The sequence below is a fragment of the Grus americana genome, chromosome 5, assembly GCF_028858705.1.
Source record: "Grus americana isolate bGruAme1 chromosome 5, bGruAme1.mat, whole genome shotgun sequence".
In the NCBI taxonomy this organism is placed as follows: Eukaryota; Metazoa; Chordata; class Aves; order Gruiformes; family Gruidae; genus Grus; species Grus americana.
In genome coordinates this window covers 10,898,703-10,914,557 of record NC_072856.1, presented here as the reverse complement: position 1 = coordinate 10,914,557, position 15,855 = coordinate 10,898,703, and the positions used below count along the sequence as shown (strand labels likewise).

Here is a 15,855-nt window from a genome sequence, read left to right as displayed (position 1 = left end):
ATTGTTAAGCCTCGGTGCTAAGAGCTTGGTATCTGGCTGGGAATGTGGTATCTTTAACAGCAGAACTTACTGAAGATGCAAATAATTTTCTCCCCTCAGAAAAGTTATTTTTTTTAAAGGAAAAAAAATAGACATTTTAAATTTGATTTGCTTTTTGTTTTTCTTTTGTTTGTTGTTTTTTTTCCCCCCCTATAAACCTGAACAATGTAGGTGTCTAGTCACATACAGGTCTTAGCAAGAAAGAAAGTTCGAGAAATTCAAGCCGCCATTAAGGTACGTTTGGCTTGCCCAGTTGTAGGGGGCTTTTCATCTCCATGGTTACAGGCTTTTCCTTTGTTTCCTCCCTTCCCCTACCCTGCAGGTGTCTAGTCACATTCAGGTTCTTGCCAGAAGGAAATCTCGTGATTTTCATTCCAAGCTGAAGGTATGCGCTTTTCTGCTTTTGGGCTTGTGGTTGCTATGCCTGTCCCTTCCTCCTCCCCGCGGTGATGGGCGAGCGCCTGGTGCTGCCGTGCCTGTAACCTCGTTTTCCTGCATGTGGTAGCTGTCTGTGTCTCTTTGTGTTTAATCTCCGGTTTCTGCACTAGCATCTACATTAAAAACGTTGTTTTAACACTGTCCAAATGCAAAGTGAACTACTCTTTGTAACAGCTCAGCACCTAAACCTGATTTTTAACCCCTTAGTCTATTTTTTTTTTTTAACAGCTGAGTGCTAGGAGTGTATTTAAATACACAGGGTTTTTATGCAGTTGCGTAGACGCTTTTTCTTTTTTGCTTTTTCCAGAGGGGTAATTGGGGTAATTGTTTTCCATTCCCAAATGTTTTTTGTCTGTGCTTTTGAAATGCTATCAAGAATACTTAAAATAGATTGTTTATTCCAACTGCCAGAGAGCACAGCTTATCAAGATTGCTCTAACTATAAGGTGTTACTAGAGTACAATCTAGTATCACCTCAAGTTATGTATTATTTACAAGATTCCCTGAAATTTTATTTTTTAAAGTAAAATATTGGCATTTAATCTTTGGAGACCCTCAGTCAGAGTCCTGTTCAGGGAATATTAAATATGTTTGCTTAATCTGACGTGATGAATTGTACATGTCCCTGTTTTCCCTGCTTTCCATAAAATATATACTAAGGCTAAAAAGAAACTCTTGGAAATGCTTAATAGGGGTTTCTTGGATTGCTTGTTTTTTCAAGTTTTCCAGCGAAGATCTTGAGACCCTTTTTGTTTTGTTTTCACATTACTTAAAAGTGGAAGAGGGGGTTTTGCTGTTGATTTTTTTCTTTTTAATAAAAAGCGAAGGAACTCGTAAATCTTTTACTTCCCACCTTTTTTCTTTTTGTCGATATTTTTTTTCCCCCCAGACGAGAACAAATCACGTTTTTGTTCTAGCTGAAAAGCAAAATGTTTCAGAAAGTAATTTCACAATACTGAGCGGTGAGCACTGCGGATGCTTACCACGATCCTGGAACTGCAGCGTATAAATAACAGCCTGGCTTTGTAACAGGCCTCCTTGACAGAAGCACTGGGTTTTTCATCCGCAGTGGGCAGCATGCTGGCAAGCTTGTATGGCTGTTGGTGGCTGGCTTTTTAGCTGCACTGGCTGAGCAGTTGGGGTTCATAAAGAACGACTAAGACAACTTAAACATACTGCTTTTTAACCGAGGGTGCAATAATACAGAGATATGTAGCATTTTAAGCTTAAATTGTCAATCCTTGATGCCTAAAATTCAGTATGTAAATAGGTGGCCTTACTTTCAGAGGTGCTCAGCACCAGCAGCTCTCAGGGAGTTTTACAGGTCTGGTGAGGGCTCAGGGCTACAAAAATCAGGAGCCCACTTAGATACCAAAATACAGGCCTAGGAGCCTCACAAAAATACTGGATTTACTGTTCTAAAATATTTCCCTTTCTGAATGCCCAAAATAGCTTAAAATATGAAGACACTTATAAAGCAAAAAAATATTTTTAAGTACTTCACCTGCTGTCTGATTTTTATTGAAGCTTTCCAAAGAAGAAAGAAGCTAGCTAAACCCTAATAATATTTGAGACCTCTAGTCTAGATGCCATTTGCAGTAAATAGAGATCCAGAGGGATTTTTCATTTTAAGGAGTCACCTGAAGAAGGAAAGATCTGTTAGGGCAACAAAATACTTTGTAAGGGCTTCAGACTTTGCTGCCCTTTCCCATCCGTTGGTGGGTTGCAGCTTCCCTGGAGCTGAGTAGAACGTGGGGGAGCTGCCATTTTGGTGCAAGGAATTAATTGCTTCAGGAAGAGACTCCCACCTCCACCCCCCCCCCCCAACACTCTGCAGAGGCATTTGCTTCAACTCTGTATGACTACACAGTGAGGACAGAGTGCACATTGGTGACAGACATTTGCTGGCCCCTGGCCTTGCTGCCCTCCAGGCATCACTGATGGCAAAAGCTGCCCAGCCCTTCCCCAGCAGATCTTGCTAGCCAGTGAGTCCCAGGCTGCTCCTCCTGCCCTGCCTGGATACTCATGCTGCCCCCAGGATTTAGCTTCCCCAGGAGCCTCGACACAGCTCTGGTGACTTCTCCATGGCCCTCAGCCTAAGAGGTGCCCAGAAAGGGCAGAGGAACCAGAGTCTCCTCGTCTTCCTCCTCTTTTTCTTGCCATTGTTGGTCTCAGCGAATGAGGTGCCATGGCACAACATCTGCCCCTTTGCACAAGCCCCTTCTGGAGAAGTTGCAGCCTCCCACAGACCTTTTTCTCCCCACATGGAAGAGATGAAACTTTGATTGAAGCAAGAGGGTGCTGAGAAAGAGAGCCCTCGCTTTTTGTGCCAGGGAGCTGCAATTACTCCCTGGAAGTGGGAGAAGCTGCTAGTTTTGGACCTGCGATGGAATCTTGCTCCTTTAGATGTTTTGTTAGCGCTACTGCTTGTTTTCTTATTATTCCTGTATTGAACCATCTGTATGGTCCAATGTCCTTTGAAAACTGCCTGAGAAAGATATCACTGATGTGAAAGGAAGACAAGATGAATACATTTTGGCATCTATGAGTGCCCACTGTTTCAACGGGGGCCAGTTGGCAGCAGCCTGGACTGCCCTATCAACCTTCTCAGGAAGATGATAAAATCATAGAATGGTTTGGGTTGGAAGGGACCTCTAGTTCCAACCCCCCTGCTATGGACAGGGACACCCTCCACTAGACCATGTTGCCCAAAGCCTCATCCAACCTGGCCTTGAACACTTCCAGGGAGGGGGCCTCCACAACCTCTCTGGGCAACCTGTTCCAGTGCCTCACCACTCTAACAGTAAAGAATTTCTTTCTAACATCTAATCTAAATCGACCCTCCTTCAGCTGAAACCCATTACCCCTTGTCCTGTCACTACACTCCCTCATAAACAGTCCCTCACCATCTTTCCTGTAGGCCCCTTCAGGTACTGGAAGGCCGCAATTAGATCTCCCCGAAGCCGCCTTTTCTCCAGGCTGAACAATCCCAACTCTCTCAGCCTGTCCTCATAGGAGAGGTGCTCCAGCCCTCCATGATGGGCTCTTGTTCTTCTGGAATGGGTGCTGCCCGCATTTCCTGGTGAAGGGGCGACCAAGAAGATAGCCAAGGGAAGCACTGCTTCCAACCCAGGTCAATCTCGCCCTTTTAACAATGAGCTGGCACTTGCAATTACTCTGTAAAACCTGTGATTGGTGGCATCCAGGGGAGCAGTTACTACTTAAAAAACCCTCATGCATCTGATGTCGTTTCCTACCTACAGCGTGAGGGGAAGTCATTCTGTGGATTAATGCAGAAATCCTTCATGCCAGTCCATAGCTACGAGTTCAGTCAGCTCTGACCCGAGGTCATCTCCACCTCCCATATTTCTTTCTCTTCACCACCACACATCCTTCCTGTGCACCTCCCACGCGTACACGAGGCATGGTATTGCAGAGAAGCTGGTCGTTCCCTGTGTGCCAGCACTGCTTTAGCTGAAATAATCATGGGCAGGCTCTTGAGGATTGCAGGGGCACAGCGTGGAGGCTCTTGTTCTCTAGCAGACGTCCGTTGCTAGCAGTTTTCTTCATAATGCCTTTTCTTATCAATCTTTCGGGATGTGGCTGATCTGTCCCGTTAACCTCAGTTCCTGGTCATATGCTTTGATGAAGGGTACAACAAATAACTCTTGTTCCCCAAGTACCTACTGAGTTTATTTTATACCAAGAGATCTTTCTGTCTCACCTTGGTCTGAATCCTGCTCATGGCGAGGAGAGGACTTGCGCAAATCTTCTTGTGTTTATCTTCTGCAAAAATCCAAATGGATGGAAGGAGTTCCAAGCTATCTGCACCCATGGCATTGGATAGAGTATTACTGAAGCTTACCTAATAGATTGAAATCTCACCTGCATGCCATAAAGTCTTCTTGGTCCAGGAAAGTCCCTTTTCTTTGATGATAAGTGCCTACAGTTGCTCTGGATGGATGGGTCATTAGCCTGCAAGAAAGAGAAGTTTTGCCCATAAATGCTATTGCTGCATTTTAAGACCAGCAGTAGAAAATGTCCTATGAGCCCTTCCAGGGATGTTGTAAATTTTAATTCTTTTTACAGCAGGAAAGTACTCCTATTTTAGAGATTTTAATCTTAATTTTCTGAGGTTATTAAAATCTTCCTGAAGTTAGAGAAATTTCATCTCATGAAAATGGAAAGAGAGGCTGAGATAAAGCTGTCCTTGGAGACAGATCTGAAGACAGCTCCTGTTTGTGACATTTCCTCTTACGCAGAGACTAGAGGAGGCAAAGCAGAATTTTTACGCTCTAATGTTGTATTTCCGTGTCAAATATACCAGTCCATAGTGTTAGGTTTCAGCATTTCCCACCTTTGCACTGACAGGGAGCCAAAGTCACCTCTGTCTATTCAGCAGAAAAGATGGATTGGAAGTTGTGCATAAATAGAGAGTAAAGGTCTTCACAGCAGGATATACATCTATTTTAGACTTTCATTTCAGATATTTTTTTCATAGTGCAAGATTAATTAGACAGAGACAAAAAGAAGCATTAAAATGCCTACAGTTCACACGTATTACATGTTTTAAAATCCATTATTCTACATTCCGCATTGAGGAATAAAAAGAAAATATTGTTGTCAATTATAAAATGCTAAAGATAGCTCTATACTTTTTAAATGAACAATGATAAAAGCCTTGAAAAATTCCCTTTGATGTGAATGGAGTCTTCAGCATTTTGAAATACAATAAGATGGATTAATTGCTACTCATTAGGCAGCAAGTTGGGACAGCTTTGAATGCGCATTCTCTTCTTGGCATTAGCTATTGCCTGGCTGAAATAGCCAGCTTTTGTATTTACTCCTGTCTTCTCTAATAATAAGCAAATTGGAGATCAGGGCTAGAAACACTGAAGTGCTCTCTATCTTTTGTCCAGAACAATTGTATATTTTCATGATTTGTTTATCTTTTTTGAGCTACAGCTAATTATTGCAAAGGTTATTTGAATCAATATGAGATCTGAGCAGAAATAACATCTGCAAAATTGCTTATTAGGAATCTATTTTATGTTAGTGTTACTGTAATATCCATTTTGTGAGCAAATTGTTGTTTCTTCTCTTACATTTTTTTTTTCCTTACAAAAAAAGTTTTGTATTTTAAATATTGGTACAGATTTTAGGGTTTCTTGAATTAATCCTGTGTTCTGTTGTGCTTACTTTTCCTCATACTGTCTTAGATTTTTTTTTTCCCAAAGTCATAGATAACATGGTATTCAAAGCACCATTTATCATTCTAGGATAACAGTTTTTATTTTTTGCTGTAGAACTTGTTTGAGCTGATTGATTGAATTATTCTTCTGTTTATGTTGGATTAAAAGAAAGTCAAGCACAAATCCTTTTGTGCTTGTCATGTATAACTCTTGTTTCATGTGGGGCTTTTATAGATATTAAGATTTATAATTGGATGATACTGGGGAATTTTTATTATCTGATTTAACTATGTATTTTACATTCCAAAACTAATGGGTGAAAAGTAAGCCTCAAGGGCCTGATTCATTAAAAGTTATATAGTCTCCTTCCATTAGATTCTTAGCACTTATACCTTCCAAAAACAAAGTGTTTCCAACTGCAGCCAGAAGCAGTTGGCTAAAGCATGAGGCAGATCCTGAACTCCATTACGGTGATGATATTTTAGGGGTTTAGTGGAACTAGACCAGATTTCCACTGATTGTACTCTAAATCCACCTCGGTAACATTCATTTCTAATTACATACCACAGCACCGAAGACTTATAAGGGGAGGGGAAGGCAGCAATCTAAGAGTGCAGTCTGTTACTTATACAGTGTCATTCCTGGGCAGCAGCAATCCCATCAGAGCTCATAAATTAAGTAGGGTCAAGCCAGGTCAGGGCCGGATGGGACCTATCCAAGGAATACCTTAAGCTTTAGCAGGATTTAATGATTCAGTAGGCGATACTGTCCCTGCAAGCCTCTGCCGAACCTCAGCACGGGACTCTGCAGCACGCTGGGCCAAACTTTTATTTTACATACATCAGTGTAAACCTCATTGACCCAAAAGGATTTATTCCAGCTTTACGCGGCAGTGCAAGTGAGAGCAAAACCAAACCCTTTCTGTCTTGGACGAGATAGGAAATCAAAGTCTTAACTATTTGCAGTCATTAAAAATCCCACAACGTTCCTGTTTAGAGTAGGGGTGTTAACCCATTTGTCCTGGCCAAATTCCAGCCTGGGTAATTACTGTAATCTGCCTGTTTAAATTACCCCTGCCGTTTTAATTGGATATATTACTTCTCTTGCTGCCTAAACTGTGATGTAATACCATTGTGTGTTATTAATCAGTTACCAAGTTTCATCCCAGAAGCGGCTGTGTTGCAGTGATAGGTAGAAAGACTCATTCCCTCCTGGTTACAAGTGCTCTCCATTACAGTGTAAAAAAACCCCAACATATACTTGTTTTTTTAAGTGGCAGACAAGCTAATATTTCAATTTAAATAAACAGCTTTAAAATGTGGTTTTCCCATTTGTTTTTTAAGACTATGAAGTCTGCCTGATTATACAAGCATAGGCCACCACCCTGCAGCTCTCTAAAACATTCCTGGAGCTGAAGGTGCTCTTTTGCCAATGGAAGTCAGGACCCCTTATGTATTTGTGTTTGATTTTGAATTTAATTTCTTCATGTTTGAATGTGAAGTTACAGTTACTTTGAGAAAAACTGACCTTCCAACTATGCAGAGGTTCCTAAGCCTACAAAAGGTGAAACTTCCCATTGTGTGTTGGCCTGAGTCTGTTGATGTCCAGTGGAGCTGGCAGATTTGTCACGACTGGGAAACTTCGTAGGAGTCATTGAAACTCCTAAAGACTAGCCCTATTGCAGGGGCTGTATTTCTGAGATGTCATCCTAAACATGTAATCAGTCAAAGAGGATGAGATGAATGGCCACCACAAAACGCAGAACATTCTAGGGTGAAAAGCAGCAATTGGTAAGAAGGAAGGCACATCCCTTCTCATCATGAAACAAAATCCCTGTCACTGTTCCTAAAATTCAGGATCATCAGACTTATTGCTAATGGAGGCTAAGAGCTCCACAGGACAGTCTTAAGTGTCCCTCCTTCTGTGAACAGAATGTCTTGAAGGAGGTGTAGATCTTCAGAAATTTTTCTTTAATTCATCTGTTTTGGTGGGATTTACCTGCTGTAACTTGCCATCTAGAAGTTGGGTGTCCAGGCTCCTATTCTAGTCCTTGGGCAGCGATAACATTACAGAAAGTAATGCACTCCAGTTGGTTTGGTTATCTGGTGAGCAAGAAACGTATCGTCTCCTGTAGGTGCTTGCTGCAGTAACAATAGCAGGGGGTTAGCCAGCTGCCTCAGACTGGAGACTTTAGATGGCTAAAGTGAGGCAAGATGAACTATGTCATAGATATCTAATTTACCTTGGGCTCATGCAGCTCCCAGGTCTGGACTCTTATATCCTTAACAAAGCTTTTACTTTTAAATTCTCCTTTAGTTTAGATCCACCTAATAGCAAGGCCATTGTAGCAGCAGAAGAGTATGAGTTTGGGAACTTGGCAGAAGCACAGACACTGGCTGCACCTTTATGTGGTGGTGCTGGCATGGCTGGCTGCAGCCAGGAGGCAGTGCAGGAGAGGAACCTGTAGTGCCACAGCGGTTCTGGAGAATAACAAGGTAGTTGCAAAAGCAGCGCTCACGTAGTTTTGGAGGTTACTAGGACCCAGAGGCACACATGTCTCTTGAATCATGCATTTCACACACAGGATATCGATCCCCTATATGTTCAGTTTTGTTATGATTCAGCAGACTACGAGTGAGACTTGCATGGTTTGGCATTTCCAAGCCAGCCCACCTAACAAAAAAAGGGAGGAAAAGGAACAGAAAATTCTGGCGAGGCTAGCATCTCCATATTGCTTAAGGACGTCTCCTCATTTTCATGTTTTCATAGTGGAGGGTCCTTTTTACTGTGCAGGAGGGTAGAGGGGTTGGCTTTCTGGAGAGCTGTGTGAATCTCAGGATACTGCCACCTCTTAATGCCCACCAAAGCGTTTTTTAGCCCAGTGGTCTGCAGACATCCAAAGGCAGCCAGTAAAACATGATGTGCACAAACCTCCTGTGCACAGCCTCCTACTCTGGGGCAGGCAGAGGTGAGTGCCAGAGCTGACTTTCAGCTCTTACCCAGCGAATTGGTTGTGGTTGTATGGGAAAGCTACAAGGTGGAGAAACGACCAGGTTTTGTTCACGCACTGATGGCTAGCATGTCCCCCCACCTGCCACCCACCACACAGCAACAGGGCACAAGCTGCTCTGCAGAAGCACTGCCAGCTGTGGCGAGACAGTCCCGAGGCTTAGACGGCTCAGAAAGCAGCAAATGGTGCCACTGTGCAGGAGGCAGCGCAGGTGAATCTTCAGGTGTTGATGCTGCTGCAGGCAGCGCCGCACTTCAGGCTCGCATCCTGCGAGGTGCGGAGGGGTACGCTGCTAGAGCAGCTACTCCCCTGCTCCACCTGCCGCTCTCCCGGGCTGCATCCCACAGAGGCACCCGCAAGGGCTCCTTGCACAGCTCAGGGAAACGAGCTTGGCCACAATCCCCTTCATTCAGTATAAGCAGCTTTCACACAGGGAGGTGGGGGTATTCCTCCCCAGTGTTTTGCTGTTGGGTTTTTATCCTTTTTTTTTTTCCTTTTAATGAATCAGTCCCTAGGTGAAAATAATGCATTTGTTTAAAGCTGATATTTAATGTTGAGCAAACTGCTCTTCCTTTGTCTCTTACTATTTTGTTCATATTTTGCTAAGAATCTGCTATTCTACACAAGCATTTTAATAAACTGTTTGTTGTTGTATCCAGGTAACAAGCATGGTAAGTATTTTAACTAAACCAAGTATTATGTACCTTAGCTGTGCTTGGCAGAATTTTTGGCTAGCTTTTCCTGTACTTTCAGCCTGTGCTGTTTCTAAAGGAGCTATTCAAAGGAAGAAACTGCTCACCTATAGTACTACTACGTACAAGCTTTAGAGGGAGCATATGTGCAAAGTCATATATCATATATAAAAGCATGCATCTCTTGCCAGCATGCTTGCCACTTTGCTTGTAAAATAAAACTAGAAAAAAACAAAAAAAAAATCCTTGCCTAATACTGCTTGTGTTCCTTCATTCTAAGTCACGTACCTAAATATTAGCACTTATTAATACAGTACTTCTGGATGAGGAACCCCACTTTACCAGATAGTAACAGTCTGTTGTTTACTTATTTTACCTGACCTAAGATATCCACTTAGTTAACCCTGTTGCATTAAGAGGCTTTCCTTTTCTATTCTGTGATCATACATGATTGGCAGTGACTAGGACTCCAAGCACTGCTCTAATACAAGTAATCGATAACAACCCATCTTTTCCTAAACTTGTTCCTGTATGCTTGAAAACAGCGGAAATTTTATGGCTGATGATTGTTTTCTTTGGGAACACTGTAAATCAGTAAAATACTGCAATTGGAAGTTTAAAATGTTATTTACATTTTTGTGATCTAACTTTTAAAATACTTGCTGTAAAACTGAATCCAAAACGTTTCTAAACCTGTAAGCATGAAGAAAAAAAATCTGTCATTGTTTGCGAGTCAGTCGCAGTTCTGTGTTCTCATTTTACAGTGTAATATGAAAGGCAAACTTCTCTTAGATTTAAATGATAGAGCTCAAATCTCAGTGCTCCCTGTCCTGCAGGCAGAGCCTTAGCAGCAGACCGTGTTTAGTCCAGCCTGATTTAAAATCAGCAGAATTTGCCCAGATAAACAAGTGGGCAGTAGTTTGCTCTCCCAGAACTTCCTGCGTGTTGGCAGAGCAGACTGTGAGAATTCAGGTCTACCATGCATGTCTGAGAGGAGGTTTTGCCTTGAGGTAGTTTGAGTGTTAGCCTCCGTGCTGTATTTTTTTTTCCTGCATGGTTTGCTATTTTTGCATTTTCTGTGTGGCTTTTTAAGTTTTTAGTTATGTGCTTGTAGCTGCAGTTATTTAACATCATTTGTTGTGCCAAATGTTTTAAGACTCCGTGTAATTGTCATATTAAAGGATCAGACAGCAAAGGACAAAGCACTCCAGCACATGGCAGCAATGTCATCAGCTCAGATAGTCTCAGCTACTGCTATTCACAACAAGCTGGGCCTGCCAGGAATTCCCCGTCCTACATTTCCTGGGGCACCTGGGGTAAGTTGTTAGCCGAGTCCCAAAAAAATCCCTGTATTCTCTAACAATGTTCAGTAGAAAACTGAGGCTGAATGAATGGATTAATGCTTTCAGTTGTGTTTGCAAAAGGAATTATGCTTGTTCAGAAATATCCAAAATCTTTCAACAAAGAAAACAATTGTGGGTCTGTTTGTTTTTCCTCTTTCAGTTTTGGCCGGGCATGATTCAAACGGGGCAGCCTGGATCCTCGCAAGAGTAAGTCTGAAAATTAAAATATGCTTCTATATGCAGTGTGGGGCTGGCTTGTGCACTTTGCTGCCAGAGGACATTGATCAGGCAAGAATTTGCAAATTTTTCTAAAAAGGAGGAAAAGATAGTTCCAGGGAAAGGAAGAGCCTTTACAGTGGTGTGAACTCACATTGAAAAAGTTATAAGGCATCCCAGACCTCAGAGCTGAGGCTGAATACCTAATGGACAAATTCCTTTTTCTCGCATTGCATGGTGAGATGCAATGATAATGCCAGGGAAGCAGCTGGTAAGGTTTTGCCTGTGAGTAAGTTTCCAGCACAAATACTTCCATCCTCTTTTAAATATATGAGCAATACTGGAGGCAAGGGGGACGTATTTTCGCGGATGAGCTTCTCGCTTTAAGATATTGGGTGCAGTTCTCATCCGCCCCCCCTTCTATTATCTCTTTACTGTCTGTCTGTTAAATATGGTATTTGAGGAAGAGATATGTTTGTGGGTAAAGATCATTAACCATATATTTTCTTATACTATGTGTCTCTAATGGAATTTACTGTGGATGGTGTGATGTATGATTTTTGTGTAACTCTTTATTCCAGCGTAAAGCCATTCGTTCAGCAGGCCTATCCTATACAGCCATCAGTCACAGCTCCCATTTCAGGTAATTCTTCCATTTATACTCTCCTTTAAAAAGACTTAAATTGTGTACTGAATGTGATGTATTCATTCCTGAGATGGAGAGAGCCACTACTCCATATCTAATGCTTCTTGTAGACAAACCAAACATTAGTCCCAATGTCCTATTATCTGGTTATGTATGAGTAAAAATCATTGGGTTTGGAGGGGTTTGGTGTTTTTTTTTACATTTTAGGTAGGAAGCAGTAATACATATGCAAAGAGTTGTGATATGTGATCTCCAATCAGCATTCTATATTGTAGGAAAACGCTTTGTAGAAAATGAGTAATAGGATGCATGTTTCTTTTTTAATAGCTAAATCTCACTTCCATCTGTAACAAGAATAGAATCATAAAATGGTTTGGGTCGGAAGGGACCTCAAAGACTATCTAGTTCCAACCCCCCTGCCATGAGCAGGGACACCCTCCACTAGACCAAGTTGCCCAAAGCCCCATCCATCCTGGCCTTGCACACTTCCAGGGGTGGGGCATCCACAGTTCCTCTGGGCAACCTGTTCCAGTGCCTCACCGCCCTCACGGTGAAGAATTTCTTCCTTAATTAATAAGCTTTAATTTATTTTAAACTGAGGCTAAAGACTCTTCCAAAACCATATATGTTTAGCCTTAAGTATGAAACATCTCTGTGTATCTCGTGGATAACTTGTTCCCCTCCTGAATGTCCTGCTCTGCCTGGTACCACTTTGATAAGTACCTAATGTTTATTCTGACTTCCATTGCTCAAATTGATCAAACCTTTCCCATGACTACTTCCCTACTCCTTTCCCAAGTTGGTTTCATGGCTAATTTCGGGAAAGATCATTATTTCTTTGCAGATGATAACTAATTTTACCTCTCCCTTGCCAAATGACACCATGCTTCTGACTCAGTTTTAACTGCAGTTTCCTGACTCTTACGCAGTTTTTTATGATTTTCTAACTTGCTGCTATTTAATGCTTAAAACTAAGGCTATCTTTCTGCATCACTGATTGTTTCCTTTTTTTTTTTATAATTCTGATTTATAACACTGTTTTTTAAGGCAGACATTTTGAATCATCTTCTTTTATTCTTCCATGTTTTGTCTCAGAATAGGATTATAAGTATTTCTAAATCAGTCAAAACTCATGCATGAGTTTTTGCTTCGTTAGAATTCCTGTTCATGTCTAACCAGTCACGTTTGTAATTCCCTATTTCATACAAGCCTCACACCTTGAAGGCTAAATGTGAGGCTTGGAGTCAGGTACCATACTCCCATTACGGGATATGGATACTCTACCTGTGACCTCTCCCTGGTTCTCAACCTAGTTCAGGATTATCTGTGTTTGCTAACCTTTGGTGCCTCTCCCCTGCCTTCCTTGTGCCTGTGTCTCTCCCCAAGATCAGTTTTGTCTTTGAGCTGCTGCCTTTCCCTTCTTCTTTTGCTGTTTTGTTTCCTTCTCATCTAATTTTCCACAATGAGGAGCAAGAGGTAGCATTTATTCCTTCTCTTGAGGTGAATTAGAGATGGTGGTTAACATCCCTTCTCTCTCTAGATCATGTCATTCCCTCTTTATTATCAATTTAAAACCTCCTTTTTCTTTTTAGGGTATGATTCAGCTCTCTACAGTAATTATTTATTATTATCTGTAATATAATGCTGCCTAAAAGCTCCAAAAGAAGTGAAAGACCCAATGTGCAAATACATAGTGAGAGACAGTTCCTGCCTTGGAAACCTTATACTCTAAATAGAAGTGGGGAATTGAGAGTGCAGAAGAAATAGGCAAAAAGAGAGGTGATTTACTTGTAACATGTGGCACATTAGGAGCCAGAAATGGAGGCCAGTTCTCTTGACTCCCAAGGCAGTAATATCTCCTGTGAGTCTTGCTGCCAGTTTCTGAGGAAGGGTCAGCTGTAAGTCTATGTGAAGTCTCAATAAATCTCCATAACCTAGTATATAATTTAAACAAAAATTCTACAGTGAGTTACAGCCCCAAGGAAACAAAGAAGTAGATCTTTTATTTGCACCATTATTAGCTTGCTGGGTTGGAACCTCTTTTTCTACTTATTGTTCTATGTTTTTCCAATTTTAAATCATTCTGAATTAATTATTTGCTAAAATTAATACAAACATCCAAGAGCTACATGCATAATTCCCAATTATATTTAATTCAGAAAATATAAACTGAGGAATTTTCAACTTCTTCATGAAAATGATTCCTTTATTTTAGGATTTGAGCCTACATCAGCTCCAGCTCCCTCAGTCCCTGCGTGGCAGGGCCGATCGATTGGTACGACCAAGCTCAGGCTGGTGGAGTTTTCGGCCTTCCTTGAACAGCAGAGGGATCCCGAATCAGTAAGTTTTGCCATCGTGTCCGCTAATCTTCAGCTTTTCTCTGTTGCTCCCCACTGTCTGAGGATGCTTTCCAGGGTTAAGCCTGATGAATACACCTGGTGTTTCTGCATTTGCTACTGCTCAGTGTAATATTCCTTTCAGAGTAGTGCTGTATTTTCCTTTCTTGCCCTCCTTTTTCCTATTTGCAGAAGTGAGAGGCCTCTCTGAAAGCAGGTGTGGTTCACTACGGCGCCTGTCTCACTGTTGACCTAGTTTAGTGGTTGTACCAAATTGCATTGTGGTTTTGGCAATAATTCAGTACTTAAAGTTTAATTTAAAGCCTAATCTATTTCCTAACAAAAACAAAATTAAGGAGCTGCATAGAAACTATGCATATTATTTTAAATATCTGACATTTAGGATAGACTCTATCAGAATTGTCCTTTTTGGTTCCAGCTTCCCAAGCATGTACCATTTAACTGTTATCACTTTTTTTTTCTTTTTTAATTTTTATTGAGGTTACCTATCTAAATGTCCAATCATTCAGTCTTCCTTGATCTTTAATTGTGTCTTAGGGACCAATCCAAGGTTTGGATTTTACTTGGATTTTTGTTTTAGGAAGTTTTTGGTTTTGTTTTCATTTTTAGTCTGCATACTACACCTGCAAGGATAGTTTATGAAGTTGGCTGTAATGTTTCATTTACTCCAGTAAGCCTCAAACCTGAATATTAATCATCACACATTTACCAAGAACATTTGTTAGTAGCTGAGCACTGTTTCTTCTGCATCACAAATAAATCAAAAGGACTTCTTTCAGCTCGAAAACCTGAGAATTTTTACAGAGATAATTTCTGAAAAGCAAATACTGTCATGAATGGGTGATATAGACCGACCATTCTTGTTCAGATTCCTGGTAAAATATGGTAGCTTGGAGCAGAGAGAAGCTATCGCTTGCTCTTTATAATTCAGCGCTGGAAACCATAGCATTTATGGGCTCTGGCCAGAGGTGTTATCCAGAGAGTGTTTACCCAGTATAATGGAGATTGGAGACATAGCCCAGAAACCTTACAACAGAGGAATGCTCCTGGCGGAGAAACATCCCAATGAAAATATACCATATCTCAGCTATTCATATACTAAATATGTGGCAGTGTGTTGGTTTGCTAAATGTCACGTTTTGAATTAACTTTGAGGGAGGCAATGTTTGGCAGCAGGTACAGTTATCTGAGCACTTACATGATTTTTAGATACTGCATGGTTTCCTTGGAATCCCTCTGCCTTCCCCTGGTCCTGATTCCCACGCTTTCCCAGCAATCCTGGCTCTGCTGGGCTAAAGCTTCATCTTGGTGTCCTCCAGACTAATCCACAGCTGGAACACCGCCTCCATCCCCAGCCCCGAGTTCATCCAGATGGCTGTTTGTATTTTTGATGCAGAAACACAACGTCCAGGTTTTCTCATCAGGCAGCCTTATCGATATGCAGCTTTCGGAGTCCGTGGCTTGCTGACCCCATGTACCATATCCTGCTGATTTATGGGCTCTGCCATATTCAGATTGCTGCACACTAGGATGTTATGCGTGTGCCTCGAGGTTATCGGGAAAACAGGATGTGGCCATGTAACGATCAGCGTTACTGTGCTGTATGTGAATGAAATGGCATTTCAGTGTATTTTGATTTATTGGTTTGCTAGTATACCACTTAATTATCCTTTTGCCATAGGTTTTTATAACGCAAAACTGTTTGCAAAACCAATGGGCTTATATGGTGTAGAGCCTCTGTGTATCTGTGTGGCTTTATATAAAAGAGAGTGAACAACAGTTCAGGAACTAAGTAACTTGTATGTCTTTCCCTCTAAGAAAAATCTCCCTTAAACCAAGTACACTCTTAACAGATAACATGTGGTTGCCTGTCACACCACTAGTGTCTGCGACATGAAACCAGCTGAGTGACGTGAATATAT

At 41.5% G+C, this 15,855-nt stretch overlaps 1 protein-coding gene across 7 annotated transcripts in view; it reads left to right on the top strand.

Annotated features, from left to right (window-relative positions):
* Positions 1 to 15,855, top strand: part of TEAD1 (TEA domain transcription factor 1) — a 163,936-nt gene that overhangs the window by 117,380 nt on the left and 30,701 nt on the right. The window contains exons 5-11 of one of the 7 annotated variants that reach the window (XM_054826606.1): positions 211 to 273; positions 362 to 424; positions 9,339 to 9,350; positions 10,553 to 10,687; positions 10,875 to 10,921; positions 11,512 to 11,573; positions 13,792 to 13,916. In XM_054826606.1, coding sequence (XP_054682581.1) covers positions 211 to 273; positions 362 to 424; positions 9,339 to 9,350; positions 10,553 to 10,687; positions 10,875 to 10,921; positions 11,512 to 11,573; positions 13,792 to 13,916 — 507 coding nt within the window. The remainder of the gene's footprint in view (positions 1 to 210; positions 274 to 361; positions 425 to 9,338; positions 9,351 to 10,552; positions 10,688 to 10,874; positions 10,922 to 11,511; positions 11,574 to 13,791; positions 13,917 to 15,855) is intronic. The other 6 variants (XM_054826608.1, XM_054826607.1, XM_054826609.1 and 3 more) reach the window with 6 other exon arrangements.